At 40.9% G+C, this 22,556-nt stretch overlaps 7 protein-coding genes across 7 annotated transcripts; 3 read left to right on the top strand and 4 right to left on the bottom strand.

The window, feature by feature from the left end:
- The first annotated feature begins 301 nt into the window (after window positions 1–301).
- LOC132201451 (uncharacterized) lies at window positions 302–4,611 on the top strand. The gene is made up of 3 exons (XM_059627625.1): window positions 302–308; window positions 2,867–3,003; window positions 3,545–4,611. Exons 1-3 carry the CDS (start codon window positions 302–304, stop codon window positions 4,604–4,606), a joined length of 1,206 nt encoding a protein of 401 aa, XP_059483608.1. The 3' UTR covers window positions 4,607–4,611.
- A 3,255-nt stretch (window positions 4,612–7,866) lies between these two features.
- On the bottom strand, window positions 7,867–9,785 carry LOC132201379 (DNA-directed RNA polymerase III subunit RPC4). The gene is made up of 7 exons (XM_059627513.1): window positions 9,632–9,785; window positions 9,179–9,472; window positions 8,997–9,125; window positions 8,671–8,943; window positions 8,318–8,395; window positions 8,114–8,260; window positions 7,867–8,058 (listed from the first exon to the last, which is right to left on the bottom strand). Exons 2-7 carry the CDS (start codon window positions 9,467–9,469, stop codon window positions 7,930–7,932), a joined length of 1,047 nt encoding a protein of 348 aa, XP_059483496.1. The 5' UTR covers window positions 9,470–9,472; window positions 9,632–9,785; the 3' UTR covers window positions 7,867–7,929.
- A 36-nt stretch (window positions 9,786–9,821) lies between these two features.
- On the top strand, window positions 9,822–13,203 carry LOC132201372 (nucleolar protein dao-5-like). Its single transcript, XM_059627498.1, has 9 exons — window positions 9,822–9,977; window positions 10,295–10,350; window positions 10,400–10,452; window positions 10,510–11,931; window positions 11,999–12,070; window positions 12,125–12,240; window positions 12,294–12,359; window positions 12,412–12,495; window positions 12,923–13,203. The coding sequence occupies exons 1-9, from the start codon at window positions 9,873–9,875 to the stop codon at window positions 13,073–13,075; spliced, it is 2,127 nt and encodes a 708-aa protein (XP_059483481.1). The 5' UTR covers window positions 9,822–9,872; the 3' UTR covers window positions 13,076–13,203.
- On the bottom strand, window positions 13,189–15,483 carry LOC132201377 (glutamyl-tRNA(Gln) amidotransferase subunit A, mitochondrial). The gene is made up of 10 exons (XM_059627511.1): window positions 15,334–15,483; window positions 15,140–15,269; window positions 14,922–15,081; window positions 14,672–14,867; window positions 14,463–14,618; window positions 14,235–14,410; window positions 13,966–14,171; window positions 13,688–13,905; window positions 13,434–13,639; window positions 13,189–13,386 (listed from the first exon to the last, which is right to left on the bottom strand). Exons 2-10 carry the CDS (start codon window positions 15,173–15,175, stop codon window positions 13,223–13,225), a joined length of 1,518 nt encoding a protein of 505 aa, XP_059483494.1. The 5' UTR covers window positions 15,176–15,269; window positions 15,334–15,483; the 3' UTR covers window positions 13,189–13,222.
- Window positions 15,484–15,520: 37 nt separating this feature from the next.
- On the top strand, window positions 15,521–18,065 carry LOC132201381 (protein FAM76A). The gene is made up of 6 exons (XM_059627515.1): window positions 15,521–15,730; window positions 16,104–16,168; window positions 16,402–16,615; window positions 16,684–16,799; window positions 17,147–17,369; window positions 17,428–18,065. The coding sequence occupies exons 1-6, from the start codon at window positions 15,629–15,631 to the stop codon at window positions 17,650–17,652; spliced, it is 945 nt and encodes a 314-aa protein (XP_059483498.1). The 5' UTR covers window positions 15,521–15,628; the 3' UTR covers window positions 17,653–18,065.
- Window positions 18,066–18,288: 223 nt separating this feature from the next.
- LOC132201380 (reticulon-4-interacting protein 1, mitochondrial-like) lies at window positions 18,289–20,086 on the bottom strand. The gene is made up of 5 exons (XM_059627514.1): window positions 19,799–20,086; window positions 19,555–19,745; window positions 19,319–19,498; window positions 19,151–19,263; window positions 18,289–19,099 (listed from the first exon to the last, which is right to left on the bottom strand). The coding sequence occupies exons 1-5, from the start codon at window positions 19,944–19,946 to the stop codon at window positions 18,712–18,714; spliced, it is 1,020 nt and encodes a 339-aa protein (XP_059483497.1). The 5' UTR covers window positions 19,947–20,086; the 3' UTR covers window positions 18,289–18,711.
- Window positions 20,087–20,134: 48 nt separating this feature from the next.
- On the bottom strand, window positions 20,135–22,449 carry LOC132201378 (reticulon-4-interacting protein 1 homolog, mitochondrial-like). The gene is made up of 6 exons (XM_059627512.1): window positions 22,220–22,449; window positions 21,858–22,158; window positions 21,563–21,804; window positions 21,309–21,500; window positions 21,085–21,197; window positions 20,135–20,669 (listed from the first exon to the last, which is right to left on the bottom strand). Exons 2-6 carry the CDS (start codon window positions 22,147–22,149, stop codon window positions 20,282–20,284), a joined length of 1,227 nt encoding a protein of 408 aa, XP_059483495.1. The 5' UTR covers window positions 22,150–22,158; window positions 22,220–22,449; the 3' UTR covers window positions 20,135–20,281.
- Window positions 22,450–22,556: the final 107 nt, after the last annotated feature.

The following is a 22,556-nucleotide window of genomic DNA, read 5'->3' as shown; positions in this document are numbered from 1 at the left end:
CTGCAGAAATAACAAATGCTAATCCCTTTATGCTAATTTAAGTGGCGGCTGAACATGCAAAAAGGTGTAGCGTGTAAATTCATGGCTCTGTGCCGCGCTAATATGTTGTTATTACGACACGAGAGAAGGACTAAACAAGGTTACCGTTTCAATTTCTGTGTGCAAAGCGACCCTCGCTCGCTACACCCGCCCTAATCTAATAAATATTATCTTCCGCTGCAAACTCCGTCGCTTTGCAAAACACCCGCGCCGCAACACGCCAAATCGCGCGTTAATTTCATGCATGGACTTGTAAACGAGAATGACAAGTAACAAAACACGTCAACGCATCACTTTAATATATTCACACAAAATTCATTTAAAAATTGTTGCCTCAGCTTTTCAAATAATTCGATCTTGAGTATACTTATCTTTGTCTTCAAGTTTAAAATTTACAGTGTTATAATTTATGAAATTTCATACAAACAGCAGGAAAAAATTTTGAAATTTTGAAAAACTTTCTTAAAAATAACAAATGTGCGGAAAAACTCTGCTAGATAAGAAAAATTTTAATCATTGCTGGCAACTTAGGTTTCTTGAATTTTTTTTAAATTGAAGGAACTGCGCTAAGTGTGCGAGCTGCATTGGAAAACTTTGCCTAATGAGGAATTAAAAAAAATTTAAAAGAAAAAACATCTAATACACGAATTACGAAAAGATATAGGGCGTCTTTATTTAGCCGTTTAAACAAAAGATTAAATTCCAAAATCATAACTGCTTCTCAAAACATCACTTCAAAATTTGTGTGAAATTATCTGTTGATTTCAGTTTCGAACTAGTACTATAATAAATTAAAACAGGAATATTTTAGTCTAATTAGTAATTGTTTGAAAACCTTCAAAATTTAATAAATTTCCATAATATTGACTCCGTCTTAAATTGCTCCGAAACAACGGAAACTTTTTAAGCACAGAAAATATAATATTTGAAATTTAATTATGAGCATTTTGAACTTATAAATGTTTTGTTCAAAAATTGTGATATAAATAGTATTTTTTACAATTTATTTTTATTTTTCAGTCTTGTTTTTTAACATAATAATGTAGTAACAGATGATTTTCCTACACAATTTTCATTTCATATGAAATAAAACTTGCAATCATTCAGCATTTTACAAATATTATTAAAACACTTTTTAAGATTTTTTTTACTTTTAAAATGACACATTTTTATGTGAGAATTTTGTAATTAAAAAATTTGTGAGAGTTCAAATCCCGATTAACTTTGTGAATGTATTTTATGTTTTAGAACCGCACTAACGGAATATGCAGCTGGCCACTTTTTTGTCATCTCGACCACACAAGTGCGGCTTTGACGGAGGGAAAGGGTTGGGCCAGCGGTGCCGGCATAAGTGCGTGGTTGCGCCACTTTATTGGTTATATCGTCGGCCAGACCGAGCATATTCGCCTCTTCTGCACCTCCCGAGCACCCCAACTAGACGCACTGCGGCGACAACACATTCTCTCTTTCAAAAAAATAAAGTTTTCATTCAAATCGAGGAGGGAATGAGAACTTTCTCAAAGAAAGAAAGAGTTTGGTTGGTTTTACGAGTGACGAAAAATTACTTTTTATTTTGCTGGGGAAAGCGAATTTGCAGATGATTAGTGCAGCGTGGTGGCGCCAAAGTATATGGCATATTTCTCAAGGAAAGAAATTCGCCGCGTCTGGACCAATAAAGTTGTGCGCAGTGTGTGTGTCTGGGCCGTTTTTTACGACGCGCGCGGCTTCTCGAACTAAGGAAATCCATATGTCATTAGAGCAGCAGAGAGGGAAGGGCTGGAATTGATTTAATTAAGTGTGCGGCGCGCAAGGCCCATTTACTTTTACGCCGCGCACGAGAGTGTTATAAAAGAGATGAGCGACTTTGGGGCTTTGAGTGGCGGCTTGTCTATGTTAGATAAGAAAAGATTATGTGCGCGTCGCCGCCCTCGCGCGCTGCACCGCAGCAGCTTTGCTTCCGAAGCAAATCTGCTCAAATTATTGCACTCTCTCGCGAGCGAGCGCGCACACAATGTTTATCAAGATAAGATCGAACGGCATAAATTGTGCTGCCACCAGAAGGGAGCAAAAAACAATAACGGAAAATCATAGTCAACCGGAGGATTGTGAATATAATATCGACTGCTGCTGCTGCTGCTGCACCAACTCACTTTTAATTTTTTTTTCTTGAATTTGACTTTCTCTCTGAAATAAGAATAACGAAATGAGATTATTGACTGATTCATTCTAGTATTTTTGCTTTTTTTTGCAAATACTAAGTATTTTTATTTTATAATAAAAATTAAATAAATTTATTTATACACTTTGTAAATTGACCGGATTGAATTATTTTATTTATCAGGGAACGTCAGGAAATAATATGGAATTAAAAAATCAAACTGCAGATAGCGCAGAAATCGAGGTCTCTCACTAAAAGAGTGATTATGAGACTGAATTTAGAATAGGAAGGAGCCGCGTTGAGCTTTGGTGCATGCAGCACATTTATATACATACCAGATACATACATACTTTTATACTTTGCTTATCAGAAGACTTTGGTGGCCCGAGCTTTGAGACCCATCGAGCAGGGAGAGCATCTTTCATTCTCATTGACGTCCTATTTGAATTCAACACTTGAGCAAAGACAGAAGTGGCACTTGTTAGAATTTGGTGTGTCGTTAGATTGCCACTGCAGAGCCTGCTCTGAGAACTGGCCTGTCCTAGCTCACCAGCCCCAAATCCATGATTTCATCAAACAGAATCCCATCTATATAGAAAGGTACGAAAAGGAGTTCAAAACAAAAATTGCTCCATTCTGCAATTTTTAATAAATCTGAAATTAATCTAGGTGACGTTCTGGTAGTGGAGGATCCTTTGTTTTACATCAACTCGTCCATGATCACAAGCTTCGAACCCAGCTGGATCCATTGCTCAGAGTGCTTCAAACAGTGTCTCAATCTGCAGCCGTGCACTACTTGCTCGCTGGTAATTTTCTTTCTAATCTAAATGCAGTAGTTGTTAAAATATATTTAACTTTTTACCGCGGCCACCAGCTGTGATGCATTTGTGTATAAGAATTCTCCCCTATTTTTGTGCACTTTTTCTCTTTTTGAATGCTAACTCAAATATCAGATAATTTTCATGAGGTATCATCCAGCTTTTATTTGTCCTATGTCTTGTGTTTTATATTTAAAAACAAGTCACACGGATTTCCTTTCTAAATGGGTATTTTATTTGCTTTTTTTAAGCCTGGTTTTGTCTATTCCAAAATTTATGGACTATGGACATCTATAAGTTTCTTATTAATTTCTTTTTAAATTAATTCAAAATAATAATTCAATAACTTTTTATAATTGTAAAATAATAATATATAAAGAATGAAATGAATATTTATTAATTTTAAATAAAAAAAAAATCATTACTTAGTCAATATTTTTCATGATGAATTATGAACAGAGAGCCAAACTTCCATATAAAATGCAATAAAACATTTCATAATGTATTTTTGTATCAATATGTTTTCTAGGTGCTGTACTGCAGCCAGAAGTGTGCCGATGAAGCCTGGGAGAAGCACCACAAAATAACGTGTGCCCCGGCCAAAAAGATTTTCAACAAGATGTCCAGCAAGGAGAGCAACAAAGTCAATGGTTACGATGTTCTCCGAGTGTCGAATCAGGCACTGGCGATGCTGGCACATTTTGGCGTGGACAACTGTGTTGGGGCGCTCGTCAATGGCCAAGTCTCCAGCGACGCTTCCGCAGAACTCGGAGACTTTTTAAACTTGCATGCGGATCAAGCTATGACAGAATTGGCCTCTAGCAAAGGGAGCTCTGAAGCGATTGAGATGGTTGTGGAGAGCATCGATGGCCTCAGTGATGACAAGAAGGACAGACTGCTTGAGTTCCTCCGCAGGGCTGTGCCCATCATCCACACCTACAATGAGTTCATTTTTAACGTGGTGCTGGAGCGCAAAAAGAACAAGCTCATCCCCAGCAAGATGAATGTTGTCGGCCAAGGTTTCTACCTCCGACTCATGTCCACGCCCAGAGGGTGCGAAGCAAATGCCCAAAGGTGTTCGTACCTGAAGACGTTGGTCATCAAAGCCCTGAGGCCCATCGAAGCGGGCGAAAGGATTTTCTTCATTCATGCCAGCAGCTTCACTAAGTACCCCAAAGCCACAAGACAAGTTCAGTACATGGATTTATACGGGCCCAACTTCAAGTGCCGCTGCAGGGTGTGCAGCGAGGATTGGCGTGTGTTGGACAAGCAGCCCGTCATCCACAACTTCATCGAGAGAAATCCCAAGTACAAAAAGAGCAGACTTAGGAAGGAGCTTGTGGCTTTAACCATGGCATGGGAAACCGAAGAGCTCCCACTGAATTGGTTTACCTCCGAAAAACTGGACTTGTGCAATAGAATCCTCGAGTTCTACTTGGGAAAAAGGAGGGATGACCTCCAGTGCCACATCGTCCTCGAGCTGCTCACAAGGCACTTTCCCACCACGACCAAGAAGCATATTGAAGGCGACAACACCGTCGCCTCTTCTGGTCTAGACCACTGCCTTGTCTTCAAAAACATGATGGAATAATTTAGAAGTCGATCACTTTCAAGACCGTGAAGTGCTATGTCATCTTTTTCTTAAATAAGTGATGAAACTGTTAAATTTATTAGTGTAATAAATAATTGAAAGGTTTTTGCAGGGAATTAACTTGAAACTGTCGGCTCTGTGCCTTTAAAGAATGTATTAAGGCCTCCTTATTGACATCTACAACTTCTGTTTGCGGAAAATCGGCCCGAAATTATTGGACCCAGATTTTTTTTTAGATTCCTGCCCACCAGTGGAGTTGATTGCACAAAGAAAAATGGGAGATCGCGCGGATTAATCTTGAAATATGATTTTTTGAAATTTAACATGGCGTTTTATGGAGATTTTTGGTTTTGGCGATTAAAAAAAATCTGCCCGAAATTTTTTGCTCAAAATTGCACAAAATGATAATTGAATGACCCTAAACAGATAAGCAGCAAAAAAATTGGGGGTTCATGGGGCAAAAATTTTACATTGGGCATATGGGAGATCAAAAAAACCTCTTTGGTACTCTTAGCATTGCAATAAGGAGTCCTTAATTAAAGGCAAAAGACTTGTATGTATATTTTGTTATAAGCCGAAACTTAATTAAAGGTAAACAAATATTTTAATTTTGATGAAATAAGAACTCTCTAGGAAATAAAGAGAACGCACAATATCAGACATTATAAACTAGTATGTATAATTGAGACAAATAAAAATTTTGAATTTTGCATGGGACAAATGTTTTGAATTCAATATATTATAAATGAATGTAACAAAACAGTCTGCAGAATTTTCGCCTATATAACATAATTTTTGATTTACATATTTGAAATAGACGCTTTTACAGCGGTCGGACTACTTAGTACTTATTCTTGTTGTTAACTAAAAAGAATGTCTATATAAGTAGAAAAGGAAATTTACAGAACCAGCAGCATAGAGTTTAAAAGGTGTTTTTGTTATTTTAAATTTTTTTTAATTGAATTTGTTACAGTCCGTGCGGCATATTTGCAGCGCGGCGACCCAAGCAGCAGATGAAAGCACTCGTCTCCAATAAAATAACGGCAAGTTTCATGCTCCCTCTGCTTATTTGTCGACTGCACGCCGGGGCAAATAGGAGAATAAATGCGGCTTTTCTCTGCTTTACATATTTCTTCCATTACGCGGCGGCGGCGGGGCAGCAAACCAATGTCATATTTCATATCAGTTTGCGCGAATAAAAATTCAAATTCATTTCCCTTCACTCGATCCCTCTCTTTCTTGCGCGCGTCGTAAAAGTTGACTTTCTTTTCCATTAAATACTTCGAATGCTCTGGCTTCATACTTGATTAGATACGCGTCGTCGAATTTATATTTTCTGTCCTCCCACAGCGCTCTCGTCCGTCCGGACGTGCAAATTGATTCCAATCGCATTTGCATAAAAAACTTAAATGAATCGAGTTCAAAAAGTGTTTTTTTCTGAATGTATAATTTTTTTTATAAATTTCCAAAATTTATCTTTAATAGGAAATTTCGGGTAAATCAAGCAAAGAGAATAAATAGAGTTGTTCTCTGGCTTGCGGGAGAGAGGAGACGAGATGCGATTACGAGTGGCAGCGCCGAGGGAGTTGCAATGAGAGGCGGCTGGCTGTCGCATCATGTCTCTGTGACAGTTCGCATTCGCGCAATTCCTCCGCAGTGCCGCTCCCGCTCAATCAAACGTCTCTGGGGGCTCGTGTCTCGGCCGATAAAACCGCAAATATTGCCGCCGAGCCATAAAATTGCGCCGAGCGCGCGTTTTATTAAATTAATTACACGCGCGCGCCGCAGCCTACAGGATTATTTGTTTTCGTCAGGGGAGTCCATCCATAAGGCCGGATCGGGTGCGATTTCCGCTTTATTGCCGACAAACTTTAAATTAGAAAATTGTGTTTATGAGAGAGAGACGACAATTTCGGAAATAATTCCATCAAAAGCTGGGAGAGCGGAAGAGAATAATTGTCACGCAACCGGCAGGACTCGAAAGTTCAGCGGATTGCATACTTTCTAAATATGCAGGCTGAAATAGTTTTTTTTTAGGAAATTTTAAATTACTAATGATTTTTTTTAAATGAAATTCTACTTGAAATTTAAATTTAAAGGGAAGATTTTAAACAAACCCGTTGATGAGAACTTTCTTTATGATAATAGAAAACAAGACAAATCTATGAAATTAATGAAAATGAGTCAAATCACAATTGGCGCAAGCAATTGTGTTAAGGAGGACTAAAAGAGCGTGTGGAACTTGTTAAAATGCAATACGCGGCGCCGAGCTGGCAAAGTTTTGCGGCAAGAAGAAGTGTTTCTCTCTCCTTTTCTTCTTATCCGGGCAGATCACGTATTTGGCTGAGGCTTTTCGCTGGTATGGGAAGGAGCTGCAGTAATTTGACACAACAAGGCTAGCTCACTTAGCGGCACGTGAGATGATTAGATATCAACTGCGCAATTCCAAATCTGCTGCTATCTACGCGCCTGATCTACACAATCTTCATCCCCGCAGATGACAAATGGTCCGCCGTGCTACAATTTAATTTCCTTTCCCGGCAAAGTCTTTATTTCTCTCTGCACCGGGTCGAGAGAAAAGGGAACTTTTCTCGCACTCGGACGCTAATTGGTTAATTAATTAACTGGCTATAAGTGCATTTCATTGGTTTGCAGTTCCCCCACTAACATCAATCTTGGGGGAAGAGAAAGATTGCACTGTGGAGATTTTATTGTATTTGCTGAGCAGAGGAGTTAATTCGGCTAAAAGCTGCCAAGTACAAATAGTTACTACATTTGTTTTGTGACACTTCCACTGCGGTTTAGGAACAAAATATTTAACCCAAAATTGCCATTTTTTGGGTTAAATTTTAAATTGGTTTAAGTTTTTATTAAACTTTCTGCTCTCGGATCAGACCAATTATTTTATATATTAAAATTATAACTTGTAAAAAATAAATGGGCAGACTGATTTTAGATTTTTTTTTCCACTCTTAATTTAAATTTGGTTTTGTTAGAATCTAATTAGAAATAATTTTTTTAATCAAAAAGATTACAAAAACTTCACTTGATTGCATTTACAGACTGATTATTTAAAAAAATCTAAATGAATTTAATGACTTTTATAATTTAGTTTTTTTTCTGATTGAGATTTTGCAATTCCAATCAAGTTTCTGCAAATAATAATAAGAAATCATGATTCAAGAATCCCTTAATCGTAAATCTACGACTTCCAAAGCCAAAGTATCATTTAAAAATTGTGTTGACATTAAAAAAAGATATGGATTTACTTATTCCAAGGATACCAACGATTTAATAATATATTAAATTTATCACCACAGCATTCACTTTTGAAACGCCTCCAACAGTTCCGAGTGCCAGTCGGGAACACACACGAGACGGTCGTTCACCTGTCCAAGGTCACACATTGACCCACTCCGGTCTTCACCATTCACATCCACGGAAATTATTTCCTGCGTTGAATGAAAGTTAAATTAAGGGTACTTGAACGAATTAAAACTGTTTTACTTGTCTGATGTTGCTCGAGGCGGCCATTTCAAGGCACATACTATGGTTGCCCATCTTCAATCTCGCCTTGCCTGACTTGAGTATTTCGATGTAGCCCAAAAGGCCCTCCGGAAGGTCGCTTAACGTCGCAGGTATGCTCTTTTTTGTCTGAGGAAAATATGCAAATTTTTAGACTGAATAAAATTTAAATAAAAAAAGTGTTACTTTGGAAGTTCCAGAGGACGAGGGTTCTTCACTAATTTCTTCCTGCTTTTCCACCCTGCCCGGAAGACAATCTGGAAACTGATCAATTCCATTTGTCAGACAAATAAAGCAGAAATTTAATATTATAATGTCTTTGGTGAAAATGCTGCCCGAAGAAAATAAAAATTTAAATTTTTCATTTTGAAAACAAAATGTTCTAAATTCCCCTCGTTGATGTGCCACTGGTAATTAAATTTTAATATTGTCAAGTTCAATAAAACATTTATTCAGATAATTATTTAAAAATTAGGCCTGTTTGTAACCTGAATTTTGATTGTTAGAATTAATTTGATAAACGGAGACTTTTTATCAACCTGAATTAGAAATAGTTCGTTTGTCCTGCCGAGGACCCCCGACACAGTTTGGTTTTCAGGTTCGGCACAGCTGGTGGGTGACACGTCCTCCTCGGCGTCAGGGTCCGCTTTGATCTCCACTTTGGTCACAACCTTCTGCTGAATCAGCAGCGGCTTCGAGTCGCCCCACGACGCCTTGGCCTCGGGGTTGTCCAAGAAGTCTGCGCGCTTCATCTTGAGCACCACCTCGTCCTCCGCCGCCTCCGCGTACTCCTCTTGTACTTCAATTAGTTCCTAAATTTAAACCCTCAGTCAAATTGAACGACAATAAATTTGAAAAGTGGTGCCTCTTTTTTGAGGATGGGTCTGGAGACCTCAGTCTTTTTTGAGCTGCTCGCGGCCGACGAGCAGACGTAGTGGTCCTTCACTTTGAACTGCCGCTCCGCCTGGCCCTGACCAAACACGGACCCTTCCGTCTGAAATGATTCATAATCAGTTTTGGTGCAAATTTAAAAAAGGAAACACGGACTTGGATGAAGGCGACTCGGTCTTTGGGCGGTCGTTTCCGAGCTTTTTTTGCCGGCGGCTCTTTGCTCTTAGATTCTCTGCTGGGACTGCTGACGGGGGTCGACGCCTTGACGGGGGAGGTCTTGGCCTTGCCCTTCTTCGGCAGGGTCGGCTCGAATTTGCGTTTCTGCTTGACGCCCAGGGTGAGGTCGCGTGGGGTGCGGAACGACTCGAGTTTGCCCCGCGCGCCCAACGACAGCAGCCCGTTGCCGAGGCTCGGCAGGCCCATGCTCGGTTTGCCAGGGTCGGCCATTGCCTGAAATCACGACAAAATCTGTAAAAACTTGCAAGTTCAAAAACGAGGAGACACGTCGCTGAAGGAGAGAAGTGTCAAAAAAATCAATTTTCCTCAAATGAACCTCGCCGATTTTGCCCAGGTTTTCAATTGAAATTTTTTGATTAGGTTTCGAAATACCTGAATTAATTGCTTTAAATTATTTCTTCAGCAAAATTCCTGGCAAAACGTTTCTTTTGAAAAACCATCAGCAAATTGTAAACAGAGACCCATGTGTTTTCCTCCTTTTCGTCCTCACGCAGCTGCATCCAAGGAGGGTCGCGCAACGCAGCGATCTGATTGGCTCTCGAGCGACACCCCAGCGGCGCCTTGCGGACATTCAGTAAACTAAATCCCTTCAGCGTCGATTGCGTCGAACACGATGGCCTCGTCCGAAGACGGTGCAACGCTGTCTCTGGTTTACGATTTTCTGCTCAACTCGACGGACAAAACGTTCGCGCAGATCTTCCAGAAGAAAACCTCGGCGGTAGGTTTGCGTTTTGCCAAATTTTTCGGCCGAGTCAAGCGGCGAACGGGCCGAATTTCGCATCCGACCGGCGTCTCTGCAAACCCCCTTCGAGCACAAACAAAGCAAACCACGTGCGTTTCGGCCAAAAACGTGGCCGTGAACATTTTTGGATTGATTTTCTGCAATTTATCTTCAAATATTCTTGTTATTAAGAGTGTTTTATGATTTTTGACAATTAAATCGACTCAATTAACGACCCTTTGAATTATCGATTGATTTTTTACATTAAATTTGTTTATTATTAACCAAATTAATTCCTTTGTTTTACTTTACAGAAACCACTAGTGTCCAAAGCTCCTAAATTGAAGGATGTGGTTAAACATTATCTGACGTAAGCATCCTATTTTAATCATTGAAAATTATTAATGAATAAATTTCAGATCGTCGCCACTGAAAGAGAAGTTGCTTGCCTCTTTAGAAAAGTCAGACGATGGTTAGGAAATAATTTTAGTTGGTGATCTTTCGTTTAAAAAGTTGATTTTTTTTTCAGACGAAGAATCTGAAGAGAGTGAGGAGGAGCCAACGAAGAAGCCTGTAGCAAACGGCCTGCCTCCGAAAAAGGTTCCTGCCAAGAAGGAGAGCTCCAGCGAGGAGGATTCCTCGGAGGACGAAGCGCCCAAGAAGGCCAACTTGGCCAAGGCGATTGCGGCCAAGGCGCCTGTGGTCACTCAGAAGGCTGTCAAAGCAGCGCCCAAGAAGGTCAAAAGTTCCAAAGGCAAAGATGACTCGGATGAGGAGGTCGTGGTCAAGGCCAAGCCTCTGGCCAAGGTTGCCCCCACAGCCCCCAAGTCTGCTAAAAAGGACAGTTCGGACGATTCCTCGGACGATGAAGAGTCTTCAGACGACGAGAAGCCTCCAAAAAAGCTTCCGGTGAAGGCTGCGGCCCCTGTGGCCAAAAAGGCTGAGAGCACCAGTGACGAGGATTCAGACGAAGAAGAGGAAGTTGTCAAGAAACTTCCTGCCAAACCAGCCCCAGCAAAGCTTGCTGCCAAGAAGAAGGAGAGTTCTTTGGAAGAGTCTAAAGCAGCTGCAAAGAAACCTCCAGCAAAAACGCCACCTGCCAAGAAGGCACCTTTGGCCAAAAAGGAGAGTTCAAGCGATGAGGATTCCTCTGAGGAAGAAGAAAAGCCTGCAGTTAAAACGGCCTCTCCTGTAAAGAAAGTAGTTCCTGCCAAGAAGGAGAGCTCCAGTGAGGAGTCTTCTTCGGATGAGGAAGAAAAACTAGCAAAGCCAATAATCTCTCCTATAAAAAAGATTGTCCCTACAAAGACAGTTGCCCCTGTCAAGAAGGTTGCCCCTGCAAAAAAGGAGAGTTCCAGCGATGACGAATCCTCGGAGGATGAAACGCCTGTGGCACCAAAACCAGCTGCCTCTCCTGTGAAAAAGGTTGTCCCTGCTAAGAAGGAGAGTTCCAGCGAAGAAGAGTCTTCGGAAGACGAAAATCCTGTTGTTAAAAAATCAGCAGTTCCGGCAAAACCAGTGGCACCTGCCAAAAAGGCTCCAGCAAAGAAGGAAAGTTCCAGTGAGGAGTCTTCGGACGAGGATGAACCTCCGGCAAAGAAGGCAGCCCCTGTTCCCAAAGTGGCTGCAAAGAAGGAAAGTTCGAGTGAAGAGGAATCTTCGGAAGACGAGGCTCCGAAAAAGGTTGCCACTCCTGCACAACCTGTGAAAGCGCCGCCCAAGAAGAAGGAAAGCTCAAGTGAGGAGGAATCCTCAGAGGAAGAGAAGGCGCCGCCCAAGAAGGTTGCACCTACTGCTAAGGTGGCTCCCAAGCCTGCAGCCAAAAAGGAGACTTCCTCAGAAGAGGAATCTTCCGACGACGAACCGGCCAGCAAGGTTGCGGCAGTGGTTGCCAAAAAGGCGCCGGTCCCTGCTAAAAAGGCTGAAAGCTCCAGCGAAGAGGATAGTTCAGGTTAATGATTTTATAAAGATCTCAATGGGAAATCCTAATGAGTGAACTTTGTAAATTTTTGTTTCAGATGAGGATGAAACGCCAGCTGTGAAATTACCACCTAAATTAGGAAGAACCGCTGCCAAACAAAATGGATCAAGTAAAAAGAATAAATTGTTTCATAATTTGATGGTTTAACAAAGGTTCTCTGTAGAAAAAGAATCTTCTTCGTCAGGAGAATCATCTGATGAAAGTGAAGAAGTTGTGACAAAACCAAAACCAGTAGTAGGAACCAAAAGAAAGATGCAGGAAGAAGAGGCACCTCCAAAGGCAATGAAATGCAACTTTATATCTCATTGGTACTAATTATTCAATATTTGCAGAAGAAATTGGCTGTTGACTCTCCAATGACTGGGAAACCCAAAGCAGCGGAGGCTAAAACCAAAAAGGTGTGTACGAAATAACAAGAAAAAGATCCAAATTAAAACTTTTCATGTGCAGGGTGCCAACGTCCCCTTCAAGAGGGTGCAAGAAGCAGAAATTGCGGTAGACCCGAGGCTGGCAGACAACTCGTTCGACGCCAAGGTAAATAGTTTAAATTAGTTGCTCGGAGGGAGACTGGGGATGTCTGTTGGTCACGCCCGTTTTGTTTTGGTTGCAGAGTGGCGGTGACGAGGGCGGCATCCCCGGATTCCCTTTGTTAGCGGTCTCGGGCTATGCGGACGGGAAGGGTTACAATTTTGGCAAGGACGTTCAAATGCTGGCGGGGAAACGGGGCTACCTGGGGGTGTACACCGAGGAGCAGAAGAGGGGAAGCGGGGGCTTCAAGGACAGGAGTCGGGGCAGAGGAGGAGGGTTCGAAGGAAGAGGCAGGGGTAGAGGGAGGGGGCGGGGCACCCCTGGGGGCTCCTGGGGGGACACCTCGAGGGGAACCCAGTGGAGCAGTTGGAACCAACAGCACGTTCCGGCCAACCCTGTCAACAATAAGAAAATCAAATTCGACTGATTGCAGAGAGGCGCGCGCGGGTCTTGGGGCGAAAAGGCCAACAAGGACCTCAGATGCACCAAGGGCAAGTCCTTCCGCGCTGAGAAGACCAAGAAGAAGCGCGGCAGCTACCGCGGCGGCATGATCGACATGACTGTCAACTCCATAAAGTTCGATTGAGCAATGTGACCAGAGAAACTTATTAAACTTTGTTTAAAGTTTACGCTAAAATCAGCTAAAATGTATTCTAATTTTTGATATTATGTTAAGTGCAGAAATAAATATGCAATCACTCCTGAGTTAAATCTGAAATTGTATATTAAAAAATCACAGGCAGTCGTCTAGCATGAGGGTAGGGAAATCCACTTCGGTCTCTATTTTTCTGGCCACATTCAGTAAATTGCGCTCTCCGAAGTTTGGGGCCAAAAGTTGCAGCCCCAGAGGCATTCCGCCCTTAGACAGTCGAATTGGAATTGAAATTGCCGGACAACCTGTTGAAATCAAAATTTAAATCTGTTATAATTTTTTAATTCATTACCTGCTAAATTTGCTGGCTGGGTGCAGTAGTCCTGCGTGGCGCACTGCTCCCTGTTGTCTTTGAGTTTGAAATCTGAGTACCTGGGCGCCTCACCCAAGGTCACAGGCGACAAGAGCAAATCAACGCCCTTGGCCCAGACCTTCAAAAAGTCCTCAGAAATCAGTCTCCGCAACTTCAGCGCTTGCATGAAGTGATTTTCGTAATTCCTTAAAAAGAAGTTTTTTATTTTGTTGAACAAAAACTGATGTGCTCACCTGCTGAGTAAAAAGTAGTTGCCGGAAATAATTCTGCCGCGCACCACCTGGTTGAAGCCGTGACTCCTCGAGGCTGCAAACATTTCCTCAGTCGATTTGGTTTCGGCAGCTCTAAAGCCAAACTCGATTCCGTCATACCTGGCCATGTTGCTCGCCACTTCGCAGTGGTTCAGAATCGAGTAGCATGCAATTGAGTATTTTGTGTGCGGAAGAGAAACCTTAATTTTTTTATATTGAACATGAAAATTATTTGGATTAGTTAAAGATAAAGAATTTACCGGAATGACTTTGGCGCCTAGTCTTTCCAATAAGGAAGCCACATCGCTCCAAATGTCCAAAATTTGCTGGTCGACGTCTGGGTTGTGATATTCTGTGGGTATCCCCACCGTAAGCCGGCTCAAGCTGAAGTTTTCCTCCAAATCAATTGGTTCGAACAGATCTGAAACCGTTGTCGAGTCTTTCGAGTCCCATCCGGCCAAAATATCTGCAAATTACAATTAATATCTTTTTTTTTAACAAATACAAAGGGAAAAATATATGTTTTTACTTAGAATAAGAGTTGTGTCTTCAACGTTCCTGGCCACAATGCCTGGAACGTCCATCGAATTGACTAGGGGGATGAGTCCATGCCTGGACAGGAGGCCGTAGGTCGGCTTCAGCCCCACAACCCCACAGTAGGCGGCCGGCGTCCGAGTCGAACCTCCAGTGTCGGAACCCAGAGCCCTGAAAAAAAAGGATTTCAAGCCAAATATTCAATGTTTTTGCAAAAATTTACGCAAAACAGGCGCCAGAGGCAACGGCGGCTGCACTGCCTCCGGAACTGCCGCCAGCAATAAACCAGTCCTCAGGGTCAACCTTTGTGTTTAAATTTTCCACTTGACTTTTCCACACATTCCTCGTTGGCCCAAATGCAGAGTCCACGGCTCCAGAACTAGAGATTAATATAAAATATAGAAAAATTCAAATCAATATCAAAATGTGTACCCCATGGCAAATTCATCCATGTTGGTTTTGCCAACAATGCAGGCGCCGTGGTCGATCAGTTTCTGCACTACGGTTGCGTTGTACGAAGGGATGAAGTTTTCAAGCATTTTTGAGGCACACGTCGTCCTCACCCCACTAGTGCAGAAATTGTCTTTCACAGCCACCGGCAAACCTTCCAAAGGACTTCGAGCAGAGCCTGAGATTTTTAAATTTTAGATAATACCTAAAATAAATACAAAGAAAAAAATGCCTGATTTAATTAATTTTTCTGAATATTGAACTTGATTTTTGGCGAGTTCGCTGGAAACGGTGATAAAGTTGTTTAGGTATTTTGTGTTGTTTATCCTCTGCAGAGAGGCTTGGCAAAATTCAGACGACTGGATTACGCCTTCTTGGAGTTCTTTTGAGACCTGAATTCACGTAAATCAAATTAAAATTTAGAATTAAATTAGAAATTTAAGAAAATACCTGTTTGATGGTCATCTTTGTAGCCCTTGACAGCATTCTTGAAGGATATGTATAAGATAAAAAAGTGATCCTTGCAATATTGGTGCTTCACAAAATTGGAGCAGAAATGAGCCTTTTTCCAGTTTCTTGGCTAAATATATAGGACGAATTAATGAATCTCAAGTTTCCTATTATGCTAAAATTTCCATACGCACCTCTAACAAATAATTTCAGTTCCTCCTTACAGATTTTTAGAGTTTTAAAAGATCAACCATGCCTGTTTTCCAGACACAAGATTTCTCGAATTTCAAATTTCGCGCCTTGTTTCTATTTACGTTTTTTTGCGCATATTAGTGCAGTTCACGACCGGCAGATAGCTCGCGCGTCTAGTTTTCTGCTGCTTTTGCAACACGAACACACGATTGTTTGCATTTCGCATCGCATCTAATTTTGACTGAAGCTTTTTCGGGAAATTTGCGCGTTTTCGGCCAAGTGTGCTTCGCTAAAGAAATGAACACGAACAACAGCAGTTCGGGTGCGCTGTTCGCGTGTTCGCGGTGCTTCACGAGGCACCCCTTCGAGGAACTGTCGGCCGGACAGCAGCTTTGCAAGGTGCGATCACCGACCCGACTCTCTTTTCATTTCGCTTTTCCGCTGAAAGTTTGAGCTCTGGCGACGTGCTTGCGAGCGGAAATTCTTCTCTTGGCCAAAGGCACGCGACGAGAACGAAATCAAAGGACTCGGACACTCGCAGAGGTCGAGCTCAACTTCCGCTCGAATTGGTGTCAATGCCATGTTTACAGTTTCTCTTGTCAAATCAACTAAAAATTGAAAATTAATTTTGATTTTTTTTTTGTAATACATAAATTTAAGATTGAAGTTCATGAGAAACAAATTCAAGCCCAAACTTTTAACAATTTAATAAAAAATAAAAAATTGAATTTTTCGGTACTTTTCTTAATTTTGTGTTTGATTTTTTGTTCAGGAATGCAGAGGTTCTTTCCCAATAGTGAAATGTACTTTTTGTCGGTCGGAGTTCCAACAGAGCACGTAAGAGGATAAATTATTTAAATCAGAAACATGTTATATAAAAAAAAGAAGAGAGCAATCCGTTAGTCTCAAGGACGACGTTGTATGTTGTTTTGAAATTTCTTGATCTTGTTCCAAAATAGAACCCTTGCCAAGTATAACAAGAACATTTTAGTACAAAAACATTTCAATCAAACAGCCATAAAATTTTTGCAGAAACATTTTTGTGGTTTAATTTTGTGTGTAAATTTCAGGAAGGGGAGCACGTCGACGATCTGCAAAAAGTGCGAGCAGAATGTGATGCAGTATGGCAAGCCGAGTGCGTGCAAGTATTGCAACATCATCGCCGGCTTCATCAACAACAAATGCCAGCGGTGCGCCAACTCGGAAAAGAAGTACGGCCCGCCTGTGACGTGCGACCAGTGCAAGCAGAAGTGCGCCTTTGACCGCAAGGACGACGACAAGAAGGTTTGCCAAAAGTTCTAAAAAAGAAATAATTAAAACCAAGAGTAACTTGTTTCAAAATGGAACGGCAGGTGGACGGCAAGTTGCTGTGCTGGCTGTGCACACTCAGCTACAAGCGGACGCTAGCCAAGACCAAACAGACGCAGGCCGAGAGACACAAAATGCAGCAGAAGGAGCGCAAAGACAAGTAAAGAGCAATTTTATTTTACAAATATATTGAATTTAGGTAATTAAAAACATAATTATGGATAAAGTTTTGGGCTGTTTAATATTAAAAAGAGAAAATTTTATTATCTTGGAAATCAATTTCTCTTTGATTGTTTTTTATTCAAAATTAATTTAATTATTCCTAAATATTTAAAAAAATTGTTCAACATAAATTGATGGAGTCCATTCATATCATTTGTGATAATTTCTCAAGAAACAGATTGTTTCCAGTTGGAAAACTTTGTGAAATTTATGCGCTACATTTTGTTTGTGAAGTTTAGAATTTCCTTTATTATAATTAGTTTCTAATATAATTTGAACTTGCAGAGGTGGTCACTACAGGCACAAACGGCCTAATAGGGTAGACGTGACCAAGCTGCCCGGCGAGCCCCCTGCCAAAGTGGTCAAAGGCCCTCCTGCGCCCATAATGGAAATAGACCCGAATTCGAGTGACCATGTCGTGGCCATGACTCAGTTGAAAGAGAAAATCGCCTCTTTGCAAAAGCAAATCCAGCAGAAGGACGCTAGTCTCTTTACCAAGGACAAACAAGTTAGTCCGCGATTTTTTTTTTCCAAATTCTTTTCTATGAGAACTTTTGCAAATTCAGATCACGGAACTGAAGGCGAAGCACTTCACCGTGGAGCAAGAGTTGCGCGCCAAAATGAAGTCGATGCAGAAGGATCACGAAAACAAGGCCGAGCAGATGCAGATCAAGCTGAAGAACCTGCAGAAGGAGTTGGCCACCCTGTCCAAGAGCAAGGGCAAAAGTGTAATTAGCAAAGAAATTGCCGCCGGCAGTGGCAGTGGAACGGACAGTCCGTCACTTGCCTGAGAATCCTCCTCTGAATAGTTTTGTAAAATCTCTTTCCATCAGACGTTTAATCAAGTTGTGGTGAATTTTTCATCGTTTTGGTTTCCAACGCTGAGAAGAAGTCCCACCAGATTCGGTCGGATCATAGACGAAATTTTTATCACGTTTTATCTCTTAATTTAATTTTAAATAAACAGACAATTTTATTGCATCGAAAATTAATCTGCCTTTTCACATGACCATTGCGACAAGAATCTTTCACCTCCCGAATCTCTGGGAATATGAAAGTATTGGAGATGGGAGGGTGCGGTTTCATTGCTGTCCATTGGACTCGGCCCCTTGGAAGTAAATACTTTCGCTATTATAGAAATATACTTTTTATTTGGTTTAAATGACTTAATTATGTTATTTCATATTTAAAAAACTTTTTAAAATAAGATAGAGTATTTATTGAACACAACTAGGTGTACAACGGGTGAAAAATAAGGGTTGTTAATTTGGAAGGGTAGAAGTTTTTCTCCACCATTAAAGCTATTAGATGGGAGGATTTTTTTTTTAATTTTGTAAATTCAATTTGTTTTGCATGAAATGATTTAATTTGAATGTTTTTATCTAATATAATTAAGACACAGGGTATAAAAAATATACATCAATGTATAAGTTTTTTTAATTTTTATTTACACTGACATAATAAATGAAGTCTGACCCACTAGCATGTCTTCATTTGCAAAATATGAAGATATTTTTTTTACGTCAAGACTCATTTTGACTGAAGATTACATGAGATGGAAATTTGTTATAGCACCAAAAAGCTTATTGCCAACGGACACGTCCGGATGATTATTAAGAGGAAATTTTGAGGAGCGTTTTAAATATTTAACCCACTTTAATATGAAGATCTCTCACAACCAGCGCAGGTTCTGTACTGGTAGAAATCATATGTCAAAAAGGCCGTCATCTATTAGATTAATTTAATTTTAAACCCAAAATGCAGAGCTATTGCTATTATTCACTTTAATTTTTTAAACTCCAATAGTTGATGTAGAAAATTTTAATCAATTATTAAACATAACCATGTATTCACATGTCCATGGCGACGACAATCTTTCCTCTGGTGTGTCCCTCCTGCTGGCACTTGAAGGCCAGTGGCATCTCGGAAAACTTGAACGTCTTGTAAATCAAGGGCTGGATTTTGCCCTCGCTGGCCAAGTGGGCCAATTCCTCTAACCCTTTTGAAGAAGGGGTCACCGCGCCCCACTTGACCACGGCCCCTTGAGTTGCGAGGGAGAAAATATTCAGGGCGATTATTTCTATGAGACTCTTGAGAATTCCAAAGATGAGACCGTAGACGTCCGTATTGGTCATGAAGGAGTGGGTGATGGTCACGTACTTGGACAACTGCCACTTCTTCAAGTTCTCCAGGTGGGGAGTGCCCAACATACCAGCTGCGTTGAAAATCAAATTGTACCTAGATTAAATAATAAATTTTGGACTTTATTTTTAGAATTTCGGAAATTACGGTCCGTTGAATTCAATCTGCTTGTTGTAATCGGCGCTTCTGTAATCAATCACCTTGAGTAGCTTGTAAGCTTCCAACTGAGGCACTGCATCTTTGCTGCAAGTTGTCACCACCTGAATCAATCAAAAACCTGATTTAATCAGAAAAAATTATCATTTTATTTTTTACCTGACATCCCCAGGCCTTGAGCATTTGGACAGCAATCGATCCGACCCCTCCGGAGCCCCCCAAAACCAAAACCCTGGCGTTTTTCAAACCTGATGTCTTCAAAACACACCAGGCTGTCATTCCAGCCAAGGGCAGACACGCAGCCTCAATGTCCTCCAAATTGGCAGGCTTCTTCACAACCTGGAGATTTTATTCGAAATTTGATAAAATATTTAAATTTTAAAGGGAAAACATACATTTTCCTGAGAAACAACAAGGAAAGTTGAGTGCGTGCCCTGCTTCAATAGCGGCAACATTCCCATGACGCGGTCTCCAGGCTGAAAATTGGTCACTTTAGGCCCACAGGTGACCACCTCTCCAACAAAGTCGCGGCCCAGGGTCAGCGGGAAGTCCCTGAAGAGCCCAAGAAAGCGAGCACCGTAGCCGCCTGTTGGAATTCAAGTTGTTTTCAGAAGAGCATATTAATAATTAAATTTTTACCAAGGACGTGGACGTCGATGGGGTTGATGGAGTGTGCCGAGGTTTTGACCAGCACCTCTTGAGGCCCTGGCAGTGGTCTGTAGCCGTCCTGTTGGGTCAAGGTGAGTTGGTCGGCGCCTCCAAACTTGCTGATGCACCACGAGAACATTTTAACAGCAAGGAGCGTTGACGAGCCGGCGCAACTGACAATTTATATGAGTCATGAAGTTGAACCGACCTTGGTGCGCTCCAAGTGAATGTGGATGTGGTTAGTCTACAATTGACTCTGAATTCCCTTCCATTCCGCACATTCTTATCAGATTCTCAATGTTATTTATTTTTATCTAGATATTCATTTCTATAATGTGACTAAAACAGGAACATACAAATTCTGCTCTAATTAACATAATTAATATTCAAAATTATTTAAGTTAAATTATTATATTTTAATAATAGTAATTCTAATTTATACATAATTTTTTTTTGTAATAATTTACGTAAGTCTTAAACGTCCATCACAACCACAATTTTGCCTCTCAAGTGTCCCTCCTGTTGACACTTGAAAGCCTCTGGCAATTCAGAAAACTTGAATTTCTTGTGAACCACCGGCTTGACTTTGCCGTCGGCGACTAGTTTGCCGAGCTGCTGCAACCCCTTCTGTGACGGGGCAAAGAAACCCCACTGGACGAGCGCCCCTTTTGACCTCAGAGACTGCAAATTTTGCATGGATGCGTCAAGGACGCTCTTTACGGTGCCCACGGGGACGCCAAACTCGTCTGAATTCCTCAGCAGAGGAGGCGACAGGGTGACGTAGCGCGCCAGGCGCCACTCTTTGATATTGTCAATGTGGGGTGTCCCAGACAGGCCTGCAGCGTTCAGAATTAAGTCGTAACTGAAAGTGAACAAGAGTTGTAAAATATGAATAAATACAATTAAAAATCAAGCAATACAACCGATGCTTAAATCAAGTAATAAAATTAATAATTTGATCAAAATTGAATGGTCAAATTTAACTAAATTTGTAGATTTGATTTTGAAGTGGAAATGTACAAACTTAAGTTTTTACTTAAAATTTTCTGCTTGAAATTAAGAAAACACATCAATATTCGATAATCTCAAAATATAGAAAATAATTGCCTAAATTTATGTTGAATATTTGTATGAAAGCAAAAGAAAAAGTTCCAGAAGGCTCAGTTCAGTTAATTTAATGGTAAAAAATTTCAAATAAATTGCTTAATTTTCTGAACAAATAGACTACAATTTGCATGGTTAACTATGAATCGATTAATGTTGGATTTCTAACTTACGGGCCACACATTTTGATGTCCCGCGAGTAATCAGGACTTGTGTAGTCAATCACAGCCTCCAGACCAAAACTTTCCAATGTAGGGACAGCGTCCGTTTTGCAAGTTGTCACCACCTAAAAATTTGAAAATTTACAAAAATTAACAAAAAAAACACACATTTTTTTAATAACAGCAAATCGTATAAATAGGACGAATTAAAATATAATTTTTTTAATATTTTTTACCCTGCTTCCGAATGCCTTGAGCATCTGGACTGCCAGTGAGCCGACTCCGCCAGAGCCGCCGAGCACCAGCACTTTTGTCCTTGGCCAAACATACTCTGAAAACGGCGCCCAAAGTGCAGACCAGGCTGTGAGACCAGCATAAGGAACGCAGGCCGCTGAAACGTCGTCAACATTCTCTGGTTTCCGCAACACCTTTTTAACCAAAGTTTTATTATATTAATTGATTCATTTTAATTCCAGAAATATTTTCTTACGTGATCGGCAGATGCCTGGACAAACTGTGCGTGGGCGCCCCTTCTGTAGGGTGGGATCACCCCCCACACGACATCACCAATCCTCAGGTGTCGCACCTGAGCACCACACTCAACTACCTCGCCCACAAAGTCCCTTCCTGGGGTGACGGGAAACTCGAGAGAACTCAACTCGGCCGCCGCATTTCTGCAAACGCGGTCTTCCGCCTGTTTGGCCAGATTGAGAAGAGAACTGCCGTAACCACCTGACAAGATAAAATTTAAATTTTCATTCAACATTTTAATCTTTTTTTTTTACTAATCATGGCCAAGTCAATAGGGTTGACAGAGGTGCAGTTGACTCGGACGAGGATGTCGTTTGGTTGGAGCAGTTTTGGGATTCGCTCCGAGTCGGTCAATCCAAGCTGGTCGATTCCGCCAAAGCTGTGCACCTGCCAGGCCATCATTTGGTTCTTTTTCTGAGGCGGTTTAGTTGTTGCTTCTTCAGCCTGCTGGGTGGATGACTGGTGCCTTTGCCAGCCACACATCACAAGTCGACTATTTGACAGCAGCAGTCGCGAAGAGCAGATCAAACTTTGGCAACCAGACATTTTCCTAGACTGTAAAAGATGTATGGGTTTGATCAAACTATGTAAATATAATTTTTGTTTTGTAATAAACCTTTTAGGGTTGAATGAATGTGTGTGCAAATTGAATCGATTATGTAAGCAGTTCTTGTACTTCAGACTTTTTGGTTCTTAGCTGAGCCAGAATTTCTAATTGCAGTTATGATTAGAAAATGAGTTACAAGTGCATTTTTCTCCGGCTTTCATTGTTTCATTTGTGAAAGTTGAAAGTTGCAAAAACTTATTTGTTTTGACTTTTTCGAAGCCCAAGTGGCTGTTTAAGCGAGGAGTTGGAAAATTTCAAAATTCTGTTGTAATAATTACCAAAACAAGAATGAAAAATTGATCGGCTCTGTAATTAAAGTTTTTTTTATTAATTTTATTTATATTCT

This window comes from Neocloeon triangulifer, unplaced genomic scaffold (assembly GCF_031216515.1).
Source record: "Neocloeon triangulifer isolate White Clay Creek 2 clone unplaced genomic scaffold, ASM3121651v1 ptg000014l, whole genome shotgun sequence".
In the NCBI taxonomy this organism is placed as follows: domain Eukaryota; kingdom Metazoa; phylum Arthropoda; class Insecta; order Ephemeroptera; family Baetidae; genus Neocloeon; species Neocloeon triangulifer.
The sequence above is the reverse complement of the archived record's forward strand: the minus strand, read 5'-3'. Positions and strand labels throughout refer to the sequence as shown.